The following is a 13,351-nucleotide window of genomic DNA, read 5'->3' on the forward strand; positions in this document are numbered from 1 at the left end:
ACATTGGACCAGATTACTTACGGGACCGCCTTCTGCCACATAAATCCCAGCGGCCGGTTAGATCCCACAGATTTGGCCTTCCAGGTCCCCTCAAGCAGACAATGTCATTTGGCGGGGCCTAGGGGAAGAGTCTTCTCTGTGGGGGACCCCACCCTCTGGAATCAGCTCCCCCCAGAGATTCGTACTGCCCCCACCCTCCTTGTCTTCCGCAAGAGTTTTTAAGACTCATATATGTCGCCAGGCCTGGGGCAATTAAATCTGCCGGCCCTGATTAATAATTGTGGTACATGGTGTGATTGTATCGTTTGATTGAGTAATACATCGAGTTTTTAGCTATAGTTTTTTAAAAATGTATTAGATTTGTACTGTATGCTGTGTTTTTATATTTACTCTGTGAGCTGCCCCGAGTTTTCAAAGGAGGGCAGCATACAAATCTAATAAATAATAATAGTAATAATAATGATAATGATAATGATAATGATAATGATAATAATAATAATAATAATAATAATGATAATAATAGTTTGTGTCTGCTTGCATTCTGTATGCTCCTGCAGTGAAAGTATTTTGGTATGTCCCTTGATTGATTAATTGCCGCCCCTCTCCGAGGACTCAGGGCGGCTCACAGCATATATAAAAACATAGTAATACATCTAATCCAATCAATATAATTAAAAACTCTAAAAATCCTTAAAATAATTTAAAACATTCATAATCATATAGGCTGCCTTTCTTCACTGTCTGAAATGTAATACTGGATTTACTGTGAAGGTGCATTTTCTACAGTGGAGAGAGGGAAAGTGGCCTTCCTGTATTTATGTTTCCTTGGGTAAGGATTTGTTTTCTGACCTGCTTCCCTTTTTTCTTTCTCTTTTCTTTCTTTTTCACTTTATCCCTGGATATTTTTTTAACTAACTGGATGTTGGAAGTTTCTTCTGTTGATATTCTGAAAATACAGAGATGGGCTTTCTATCAATAAAGAAGAATATATGTAGCTTTCTATCAATAAAGAAGAATATATGTAGCTTTGGTTTAAGATCAGGAGTCTTTGGTACTGTCTGAGCTTGATTTCAATTGTAACATAAAGTAAGATAAACTTAATCAAGTTGGTAAAATAAAGTTAGATAAACTTAATCAGGCTTAAGTGGTGAATTGATTAGTTATTTATATTGGCCTTCAGATAAGTGTGTCAAGGCTGTGGAAGATGTACTGTAGTAGAAGGAGAAAATTAGGGGAAAAGATACTGTACTGATTTGCTTTAGTCTTACAGGATACCCTAAAATAGTTAGATCGTGGTGAAGAAAAGGAAGAAAATGTTGAATAGAAACTTTTCTATTCTCTTAGGTTGTCTTCCAGACCTGTATTGTAACCCAGAAATTATCCAGAAACTTTGAGTATGAATTTATGGATATTTAATTTAATTTATTAAATTTATAAGCTGCCTAACTCCTTTTGGACTTTGGGCGGCGTACAGCAGGTAAAAACAATGTGAGAACATTTAAAACTCAAAAAATAAGACAGTCATTCAAAACATTCATTTCTTTTTGCCCGGGACTGGATGGTCTTATTCAACGGTCCCAGGTTTTCACCGGAAGGTTAGGAGAATGGTCTTTCATGTTTTCCGGAAGGTTAGGAGGATGGGGGTGGTACTGGTCTCTGGGGATAGATGTTTCCAGAGAGCTGGAGCCACCAGAGAAGGCCCTGCCTCACGGTCCCACCAGTCAGCCTTGTTTGACCGATGGGATCTAGAGAAGCCAACCCAACCCTTGATTTAAATCAAGCCTTTTTACTAGTGATTTTAATCATGATTTAAATCCACCCTGGATCCTAGTAGTTCCTCATACGTTCAAAAAGTCATTCCTCCTCCAGGAGGTCTTCTTCAGGTCTGGGTCAAAAAGATGGTTAATCACAGCTCCTGACTTTTGTGAAAGACAGAAACTGATACAGTATTTAGAATGAACACTGGATTTGGGAAGAGAACAGACATTATTACACAAAGGTTCTTCCTTGAAGACCAAGTTCTAAATCTGAGAATTCCTTGAAGAGATGAGAGCCCTCAAAATTACTACTTTTGAAAACAGATATGGCATCAGAAGTTTGACAGTTCCAGTGTTGCTGTAGCTGGAAGGATTGCTGAGGGTGAAAAAATTTCGGAGGGGGGGACGACTAACAGTGGTTGCTCCTTCTGTCATTATTGTAGTGATTAGAAAGGGCTTACCTTGCCAAAACAAACAGGATAGAGGAAGAGTAAAATAGGAAGCAGTAGAATCCTTGTCAAACCTTTGGGAAAATGCATTTTTTGTAAGAATCAAAAAGTTTGATTCTTAGAGTAATTGAAAAGACCAATCCACTATTCAATCCATTTAGGAAATGACTTAACACACAAATGATGAGGGGGGTTTGTTATAAGCCGCCCAGAATCCTTCAAGAGTTTGGTGGCATATTAATTAATTAATTTGATAAATCTATTAATATATATACTTCTATCATCATGTTAAAAATGTTTTCGGTTTAGCAAATGTGCATCTTTAAACATATGTTTGGAGAGTATGAGTGGCAAGAGATCTCACTTTTCATGTTGCAGGAGTTCAGTAAAAATTTACATGGGTATTTTTCCCCATTCAACCTTTTTGTAAACAAGGAGTCTTAAAAGCTCACCTATTTTTTCCTGTGAATTTTGTAAGGCTAACAAAGGCATTTCCCCAATATCCCCAAGCATACTTAAACTGAACATGTAGCCATTAAAAATATTATATTCTTTAATTTTAAAATTAAGTTCACTGTGTATCACTAACTTTAAAAATGCTTCTCTAGGATGACTATAGTTGCTTAAAGATTTACAGACTGGTGCCCTGAATTTTAAAACAAGTAAAGTCCTCATTTAGATCAAATGAAATCAAGCTGATACTTATAAAGGATTTATACTAATTCAACAATTTTCAATGGCATTTGAGAGAAATATATCCAAAAACTAACACAGCTGAAATTAAGCATTAAAGATATTTTTAAAAAATTAGAATAGTAACAAAAATGGAGTGGAGTGGTTTCAAACCTGTACAGAATGATGATCATCCACATGTTTCTTCAAAACAGATGTTTTGGACATTGCTGGTGCCTCATCAGGTCTATAAAGGTACTGAGGTTCAGACGATTCCCTTTGATTAGTTGAACCAGTCATCACATAGGTATTGCCAGACAGTTCCCCACTCAGGTTTCTGTTCATTTCCTCTTCTTTTCTTTTCCTTCTAACACTTTCAAGTTCACGAAAATCTTCATTGAGATACGTTGGACTTGGACTTCTACTAAAACTTCGTTCATGGTACTTTTGTGTTCCTGACAAGAAACCCTGTGGTTCCATGTTCATATGAAGTAATCTGTCATTTCTGTCATATCGAGGTCGTTTTGGCTCCTGCCCTCTATCATCCAATGCATAAAAGGATCTTCTATGTAGTTCACCTTCCCTATCATTTTCTCTTGGTTTATCCTCATAGTTCATGCTATAGTCTGATTGATGGAGAAAGACATCCCTATTGTGATGGTCCTCATCATGTCTCCTATTGAAAGGACCAGCCTGATTTTCCTGATGAGAAGGATATCTCTCAAGGCTCTGATGACGTAAAAGGCTTCTGCTACATATTGGTCCATCAGCCAAATCATCCCTGATTAGAAAGATACACAAATTATAACTTCATTCAGAAATTTGAATAGTGTTAGTTGAACAGAAATATTGAAAAGCAATCTGATTACGTATAATCATTATTTTTCCTTTCAACCTAAATGCAGTCATTTCCAAAGGTTTTATAACTTTTGCAACAGGTTCATTTCCTGTCACAAACCAAGGTATTTTGTTATCAATTAACCCTGCTGTTCTGTTCGAAAACACACCCTAGAAACATAGAAACATAGAAGACTGACGGCAGAAAAAGACCTCATGGTCCATCTAATCTGCCCTTATACTATTTCCTGTATTTTTATCTTAGGATGGATAAATGTTTATCCCAGGCATGTTTAAATTCAGTTACTGTGGATTTACCAACCGTGTCTGCTGGAAGTTTCTTCCAAGGATCTACTACTCTTTCAGTAAAATAATATTTTCTCATGTTGCTTTTGATCTTTCCCCCAACTAACTTCAGATTGTGTCCCCTTGTTCTTGAGTTCACTTTCCTATTAAAAACACTTCCCTCCTGAACCTTATTTAACCCTTTAACATATTTAAATTTTTCGATCATGTCCTCCCTTTTCCTTCTGTCCTCCAGACTATACAGATTTAGTTCATTAAGTCTTTCCTGATACGTTCTATGCTTAAGACCTTCCAACATTTTTGTAATCCATCTTTGGACCCATTCAATTTTATCAATATCTTTTTGTAGGTGAGGTCTCCAGAACTGAACACAGTATTCTAAATGTGGTCTCACCAGCACACCACCATAGGAATTCTTTTATATACAAATTTCTAATACTAAAAACTATCTGCAAATGAAACACAGCCCATACATTATTTACAAAAACAGGAGGTTTGAATTCTGTTAAACTGTAATCTATTTTCTACATAAAGTTTTGCACCTGCAAGTTTAGTAAAATTTAGTTACCGAACTTCACCATGAGACAGAAAATCCATTAAAGGAGTACTTCCTCATTTTTCTCTTCATCTTAGCAAGGTAAAAAAACACAATGGTTTCAATTCCATATTTGCTCCTAATGCTTAGTTCTTAGGAAAGTATCCACATGATTTTTTAAAATATGTTTGTGAGTGACATAGGGAAAGATTTGGTAGGGAAGGTTTACCTATTTGCCGATGACTCTAAAGTGTGCAATAGGATTGATATTCCTGGAGGCGTCTGTATTATGGTAAATGATTTAGCTTTACTAGATAAATGGTCAAAGCAATGGAAACTGTAGTTTAATGTTTGCAAATGTAAAATAATGCACTTGGGGAAAAGGAATCCTCAATCTGAGTATTTATTTATTTATTAGATTTTTATGCCGCCCTTCTCCTATTGTATTGTATTGGCATTTCTGTGTTAGCAAAAACTTCAGAAGAGAAGGATTTAGGCGTAGTGATTTCTGACAGTCTCAAAATGGGTGAACAGTGCAGTCAGACAGTAGGAAAAGCAAGTAGAATGTTTGGCTGCATAGCTAGAGGTATAACAAGCAGGAAGAGGGAGATTGTGATTCCGCTACATAGAGCGCTGGTGAGACCACATTTGGAATACTATGTTCAGTTCTGGAGAGCTCACCTACAAACATGAGGTGTTTTTCTACTGTCAATCTTCTATGTTTCTATAAAAACAAGAAATTTCATAATAATATTGTTGATTAAAATGAAGAACGACTTCGACCAACAAATAATTTTGCTCATTGGTCAAAATGCAGAAATATTTTCAGTTCATTTAAACTACATAGATGCTATTAGAGTGAATGGTATTTACAATCTGTTGTTTTGTACTTAGAAAATTATGAAATGAAATAAAAAATAAATGAAATGAAATAAATGAATATTTATTTATTAAATTTAAAAATATTTTCATTTTTGGAAAATAAAAATAGAACATAACAGAAGCCCAATGCTTTATTTGCACATCTGCACACAGAAAAGACAAAGATAAGTTGGGAATGGTAGAGAGCACCCAGGAGGTAGAAACATGAAGCATCTCCACCATTTTGCTTTTGAGTAAATTGAAACGTTAAACCAGTGATGGCGAACCTTTTTTTGTTCGCAAGCCAAAAAGGTGTGGGTGTGTGGGAGTGCTAGCATGCGTGCACATGCCCCCCCTTCCTCTTGTGCATCCTCGCACTGCCCCTGGGCAAGTGCACAATCACCTCCATCCCCACGTCGGCACAAAGTCTTCACTGAAGCCAAACAGGCAAATCAGAAGTTCAGAATTATTTTATTCATTTATTTAATTGGATTTGTATGGCGCCCCTCTACGAGGACTCAGGGCGGCTCACACCATATACAAGAAACAAAACAATAATATGAGTCCAATTAATTAATTAATAATTAATATTACATTAAAACAACCATTTAATTTAATTAAAAAAGGAAAACCTATCAACCTATTAATTGATTGAACTTTATTTTACGGTAGTTCCACAAACTTGTTTCCCTGCACAAAACAGCAAGAAACACAATGGAGCTGGAAATCAAATACCGGTAGGGAAAGAAAGGCTTGGAGAAAGCAAGGGCACCTGGGTGGTGGTGGCTGGGGCTCGTTTTTGATTGTCGATGCTGAAAGGCTACAGGGAAGAAGCCAGTCAGTCCGAGAATTGGAAATACCCTTAGTCCCTCACCCCACCCCTCCCCATCTGCCACACCCTTTGATAAAGGGAACGGGTGGTTAAGCGAGGGGCAGGAAGCCCTGCCATGCCCAGCATGGTAGGGAGAAGAGACGTAAGAGGCTCCCCGTGTCACTCCATGTGCCCCAATGAAAGGCAACAACAACCTGGCTGCTTTTCTTCCCTGCCATCTCTGGCACTGGAAGCCAACTGATAGCACACACTAAGTTGTTCATTCATCCCTCTCTCTTTCACCCTCACCGGCCAAGATCAGCAAGCCAGATTCAATGAGCACTGGCATCACCTAGGAGTAGAATGTGAGAAATGGGCTCTCTTGCAGTTCTGCCTCTCACTCTTTTCCTCCCAGGCAACAGCGTGTCCAACTCACAGAATCTGGCCTGCTGATCTCAGCCAGCAATGACTCTGACCTGATCCTGGCCAGCAAGGTTGCAGGCAAGGACTAGCCACGCTGATTCCGCTCCATGGCTGCGTAAACAGAGCCTGAACCAGCCACTGCTCGGTGCTCTCCGTCCCACCACATACCACAGAATGTTTGCTTTTGTCATTTAATTCATATACAGAAAAGGGATAAATCTATCTTTAATGAAAATCCAAATACTGATATTACTGTATACCAAAAATGTTATTTTCTTTTGGACTTTGTCAAACAACTGATTATAATACTATACATATATTCTTTTATTAAATTATTTTTAAATATATTTATGTTTATTGACATACTGCATTACAGTATTATTAACATTGCTATTTTTGTTATGGTACATAAATGAACTGTTATTCATTTTGGAATTATGAAATATTCATTCTGGAATTATGAGAAAGTACACTACTCTCTCAATATTGCTTGACCAATGTTATTTTTCATTATGTCTTATAAAACTGTGGTGTTTTATATAAAGTATGGAAAAGCATGAAGAAACATAACCGTAACAAGCAAGTCTTGAAAGAAACCTACCTATCCATATCACTCAGGCTAATCCTCAAATTCTGATCCACTGAAGATTCAGGGTGTCGACTTCTAGAACGCCAACCTGGAGAACCCGAGTTCCAACCTGGGGAATGTGCATGCCCTTCGGGGGAACAGATGTATTGACTCGGGAAACATCTCTGCAATTGGAGAAAATTGAGATTCCATCACATAGGCTATGTTATTTAAAAAAATCAAAATACAACCAGAGGTTTTATATTGGAGTACTCAACATTATTGTGATTCAATATGGGACTAAGTTATCTATATCGACACAAACACACACACACAAGTACATAATTTTAGAAATAACCCTGTTTAAAAAGCAGTATACATAACCAAGCTTACATTATCTATGGAATAAATACACACATTTTCCTCAACATACAACCATAATTGAGCCCCAAATATCTGTTGCTAAGTGAGACATTGTTAAGTGAATTTTGCTCCATTTTATTCTTTCTTGCCACACTTGAATCACTGCAGTTGTTAAGTTAGTGACATAGCTGTTAAGTGAATCTGGATTTCCCATTGACTTAGCTTGTCAGAACGTTACAAAAGGTATCATAAGATTCCAGTACAATAGCAAAAAATACATAATAATAGTAAAAAATACATATATACGAGTCAAGTGTGTAAATTTTAATAATGTGACCATGGGGATGCTACAGTGTCATAAGTGTGAGAAGTGGTCCTAAGTCACTTTTCTCAGTGTCGAGGACTACCTGTATCTTCAAGTACTATAAGCCATTTATAAATATTAAGGCATTCTAGGCAGTTTTCAAGACTTTCATTCATGAGCAACCATTTCAATTGGCAATGATTAACTATATTTTAGTTACATTATACTGATTTGTAGGTGGTGTTGAGTTTTCAATTGTCAAGTACAGTACTATGTTTTTAAGTACCCAAAGTTACGGTAAGTAAATGGACAATAAGGAGCAGGCAAATAAAATAGAACTGGAAAAAAATTGTAACCCATTTTCTTTTTGTAGCAGTGATGAGACAGAAAATTTCATTGTGAAAACAATCTCAAATGAATATAACTGCAAACATAATGTGTTAATATCCAACATTGAAACTGAGATAAGTATTAATTTGATTAATCTAAACCAGTGATGGAGAACCTATGGCACGGGTGCTACAGGTGGCACGCAGAGCCATATCTGCTAGCACGCGAGCCGTTGCCCTAGCTCAGCTCCAATGTGCATGTGTGTGCTGGCCAGCTGATTTTTGGCTTGCACAGAGGCTCTAGGAGGGCGTTTTCGGTATCCAGAGCATCTCCGGGGGAATGGGGGAAAGCGTTTTTACCCTCCCCTGGCTCCAGGGAAGCCTTTGGAGCCTGAAGAGGGCAAATCACAAGCCTACTGGGCCCACCAGAAGGGCCTCCAGAGGGTTTCCGATGGGTGGTGAAAGCTGTTTTCGCCCTCCCCAGGCATTAAATTATGGGTGCAGGCACTCGTACATGCCCAATAGCACATGCACATGCTTTCGGCACCCGAGGAAAAAGAGGTTCGCCATCACTGATCAAAACTATCATTCTTTACCTTTCTGTAGATATTAATTAAACATACATTTCCCAGCCACAATATTTAAAAGCATCCTGAAGATAGTCAAGAGCTAAAAATTATTTGTAACCATAATTAAAATCCTGATCCTACATCAATCTGCCAACACCCTTTCAAAACATCGGTCATTACATCTGCTGGTGGCAAAGGTTAAAAGTGCATGGTGTAAAAAGCATTTTCTTCTTTGAGGACATATTTCCTTCTAGTTTCAATGGAGTTTTAACATTTTGATAGGGAGTATAATTTATTTCTACCTACCTACCTGCCCACCCATCAATCCATCCATCATCCCACAGTTGAAGACTCCAGGTGGTGTCTACATCATCCATGTTGTAATTCTGGAATATCCTTAACATACAGGAATTGTACACAGCAGTCACCACATATTGGTAATCCTCACTTATGACAATTGAACCCAAAATTTCCATTAGGCAGTCCTTAAGTAAGGTTTATCCCATTTTATGACTTTTTTCCAGATTTATTAAACAAATCACTGAAGTTGTTAAGTGACTTATGCTCTCTCTAAGTGCATCTGTCTACCCCATTGACTTTGCTAGTCAGAGGCTGGCTGAGGTTACAAATGATGACACCAGGACATATGTATCAGCATACATGCCAATTGTCAAGAACCAGAATTTGGGGATGCTGCAAAGGTCATAAGTGTGAAAAGTGGTCATAAAGTCACATTTTTCAGTGCTGTTGTACTTTACAACAGTCACTAAATGAGTTGATGTAAGTTAAAATTATCTGCATAATGGCATTGTGGAATCTATAGTTCTAGGTCAATGATATGGGGTTGTATATTTTTAAACAAAAAGTTACTTAGTGCCTCGTTTTTATGCAGAAAATACATATCTATCCTAATTACTTTCGAATAGATAGATGCCATCTATAAATACAGAATTAGGCAAACTGGGCCGGAGGGAAGCGGGTTTCCTGGGTACATCAAGGAAAGCGAGGATGCTCCCCGAGGGCGAACGCTTGAAGAGCCTTGAAAGCCAAACGGTAAAGGAACCGTTACCACACGACCCCGGGAGCCCTTGGGGAGGGGGGACTCGGGGCGCGCGTGCCGAGGCCGCTCTACGGACAATACGGACCCCTCGGACTTCTCCGACTCCCCCCCTCCACCGGAGAGCGTACCCCGCTGCTGAGACGAGGGGAGGGCGAGCGACGCGGAGGCGACAACCGGGGCGCGAGTGGTGGTGGTGAGGGCGAATGACGCCGAGGCGGCGACAGACGAACGACGAGCGGTGGCGGCCCCGTGCAGACGGGGAACGGGAACGGCGGGGGCTCTGGCCACGAGTTGACTCGGTGATCGGGGGGGTAGAAGTCCCGGACCGGCCAGCTCGGGGGCCTGAAGTGGTGGTCTCTTTGGTCCGGCGGGAAGAAATCATGGTCCGGCGGCAAGAAATCATGGTTCGGCGGGAAGAAATTATGGTTCGGCGGGAAGAAATCATGGTCCGGCGGGAAGAAATCATGGTTCGGCGGGAAGAAATTATGGTTCGGCGGGAAGAAATCATGGTCCGGCGGGAAGAAATCATGCTGGAGCGGCCGAAAACCGGGACGATACATCTTGCAGAGACTGCGTCAGCGGCGGCATGAAATGGCTGCCCGAGGCCTCGCGCTCTTCTCTCTTGTTCGCCCGTTTCCCCCTCCTCTCTCGCTGCACCCACCTTCGCGCCGAATGCGCATGCGCATCAGGCGGCAACGTCCCGGAAGTTCTCTGCCCGCATCTTTTCAAGATGGCGGGGAAAACAAAGGGTTCGAAGAAGGAGTCGCGAGATCTCAAACCCGAACGCGCAGCGGATTAGAAGAGGGAGGGAGTGTGGCGCTCCCGGCTGGGGGTGGGGTGAACCCTCTGCAAATGTGATAGATATAATCTCGACAGGCCACCTGCAGGAAAGCGGTTTATTGAAGGAAGGCAGAGAGTGACTGGTTCAGCTCAAGAGTTCCTGGCAAGCGAGGAAGCAACTTCCCACTGCAAGCTTTGATACTCTTTCCTTTTGGGTCTAATTCCCGTGGCTTTTGTGTGGTAGTTAATCCTCATCCTACTTTGTATTTGGGTTTTTTCCCCTCCATATCCAGAGTGATCTCAGAGAGAGCGGGGAAAGGTAAATCTTAGCCTGTTTGAATCTGCTGGGGAGAGGTGTAGAAATACAACACAAAGAGAAAAAATAGGGAAAAAACCCCTCTCTATTTCTTATTCTAATTTCTTTGGCAGTTTCTACTTTCCCTATGGCATTGATGGCGAACCTTTTTTCCCTCAGGTGTCACAAGAGCGGGACATGCGCTATCACACATGCGGGAGTGCCCATACTCATAATTCAATGCCTGGGGAGGGTGAAAACAGCTTCCCCCACCCCCCGGAGGCCCTCTGGAGGCCAGGAACAGCCTGTTTCCCAAATTCTGGTGGGTCCAGTAGGCTTGTGTTTCACTCTTTCCAGGCTCAAAGGCTTCCCTGGGAGCCAGGGGAGGGTAAAAACACCTTCCCCCATCTCTCAGGAGACTCTCTGGAAGCCAAATACACCCTCTCAGAGTCTCTGTGTGATCCAAAAATCAGTTGGCCAACACACACATGCACGTTGGAGCTGAGTAAGGGCAACGACTTGCGTCCACCAGATATGACTCCCTGTGGCACCCGTGCCATAGGTTCACCATCACTGTCCTACTGCTATAATGGTTGGAGCTGAAGCGGAATTGAGACATTGCTGTCCAAATTACCACCTGCTCTTCCGCTCGGTTACAGTAATTATCACTGGTAGAAAATATTTGTAGCTCAGGGTTCAACTGTGGCATCCTTAGTGCTCTCTGAGCTTGGTGGTTTTCTTGAAGACTTCATTACTAAATTAGATAGTACCTTCAGTGATAGTAGTAGTACGGAATTGCCAACTCTGTGGGACCTAACGGCCGCTGGGATACATGAGGCGGAAGGTGGTACCATAAGTAATCTGGTCCTAAGCCATGTAAGGCTTCATAGGTCATAACCAACACTTTGAATTGCATTTGTGCAGTGCCCCACCCCCCAATTTTTCAGTACTGGAGGAGTTGTGATTTTTTATTCTGCCTACATCCTGCAGATTGGACTTCACTTTTGTTGGTTTGTTTGTGTTGGCAGAGATCTTCCAGGTCATCTTGTACAACCCCCTGCTCAAGCAAGAGTCCCTATATCATTTCAGATATATAACAAATAACTCCCATTGAAAGTCACAAATGTTGAAGCGCTCACAATCTCCACAGGCAAGCTGTTCCACTGGTTGATTGCTCTCACCATCAGAAAGTTTCTCCTTTCCAGGTTGAATCTCTCTCTTTCGTCAGCTTCCATCTATTGTTTCTTGTCTGACCCCCTTCTCTCTATGGCAACCTCTTAGGATTGCTTGTTTTTGCAGCCTAGATTCTGGCATGCCACAGACCAGTGCTGGTCCACGGACAGGGCATTGGGGATCCCTGTTCTATTGCCTTGCTCTGGATGTTAGTCAAATATTCTGGCTGAACAGTCAGGGTTAACTGAAACTCTCCAATCAATAATTTCCCCTACTTCTGAGAAATGCTGGGAAAGATTGAGGGCAAAAGAAGAAGGGGACGATGGAGAATGTAGTGGCTGCATGGAGTCACTGAAGCAGTAGGCATGAGCTTCAATGGACTCCAGAGGATGGTAGAGAACAGAAGGTCTAGAGCAGTGGTTCTCAACCTGGGGGTCAGGACCCCTCTGGGGGTCGAATGACCATTTCACAGGGAGCGCCTAAGACCATAGGAAAATAAAAATCCCTTTGTTGTTAGGAATTAAAGCTTCTATTCTGGCGCCTTGGAACATATTTTTACAATCCGACCAATCAGGCGTTTACTCTGGGGGTGTCCCTCTGACCTTCCTGTCAATCAGCTTAAAGCTCTGTTGAGAAAATGGCGCTAGACATATGGTTGGGGGTCACCACAACATGAGGAACTATATTAAGGGGTCACGACATTAGATAGGTTGAGAACCACTGATCTAGAGGAACGTCATCCATGGAGTTGCAATGGATTTGACACGACTTCGCAACTAACAACAATGCTGGGAAAGAAAGAATTCTGACCCCACATAATTTCCAGTGATACACCCACCCCTCTTTCTTATATTTGGCAACTTTCCTGTTCAGGGTATCCATAAGTGAATTGATTAAAAACAATAACAACACTAGTATACCTATAACCCTATCACTTGGCTAGATTGCTAGAAGACAAAACTGATGCAATTCTTTGAGTGTTTACCCAGTAAAAGAAAATAATAATAATATGTGAACATGGGTAAAAAGAAAAGGAGAACACTCTAATGGTTCACTGTATCTTTTCTGACTAGCTATCATTTCCTCTAATCAATTGAATTCTGATTACAGGTGCAGATTGGAATTAATGAACTCTACTTCATTTATCAAAAGGAAATTATATAGAACCAGTTTGGCATAGTTGTTAGGGCCTGTTATGGCACACCAGCAGCCTACAGAGCTGGCAGTAGAATCAGAAAGCAAGGAGGTTGAGGAGGAAC

At 40.8% G+C, this 13,351-nt stretch overlaps 1 protein-coding gene across 3 annotated transcripts in view; it reads right to left on the reverse strand.

Moving 5' to 3' along the window:
- Window positions 1–10,582, reverse strand: part of LOC139157423 (zinc finger protein 318-like) — a 31,882-nt gene extending 21,300 nt beyond the window's left edge. Inside the window, exons 1-3 of one of the 3 annotated variants that reach the window (XM_070734175.1) lie at window positions 9,095–10,582; window positions 7,253–7,404; window positions 3,053–3,659 (exon numbers count right to left, since the gene is read on the reverse strand). In XM_070734175.1, coding sequence (XP_070590276.1) covers window positions 3,053–3,659; window positions 7,253–7,404; window positions 9,095–9,121 — 786 coding nt within the window. In that variant the 5' untranslated portion in view covers window positions 9,122–10,582. The remainder of the gene's footprint in view (window positions 1–3,052; window positions 3,660–7,252; window positions 7,405–9,094) is intronic. The other 2 variants (XM_070734174.1, XM_070734176.1) reach the window with 2 other exon arrangements.
- Between the last annotated feature and the right edge of the window lie 2,769 nt (window positions 10,583–13,351).

This window comes from Erythrolamprus reginae, chromosome 1 (assembly GCF_031021105.1).
Source record: "Erythrolamprus reginae isolate rEryReg1 chromosome 1, rEryReg1.hap1, whole genome shotgun sequence".
Classification (NCBI taxonomy): domain Eukaryota; kingdom Metazoa; phylum Chordata; class Lepidosauria; order Squamata; family Dipsadidae; genus Erythrolamprus; species Erythrolamprus reginae.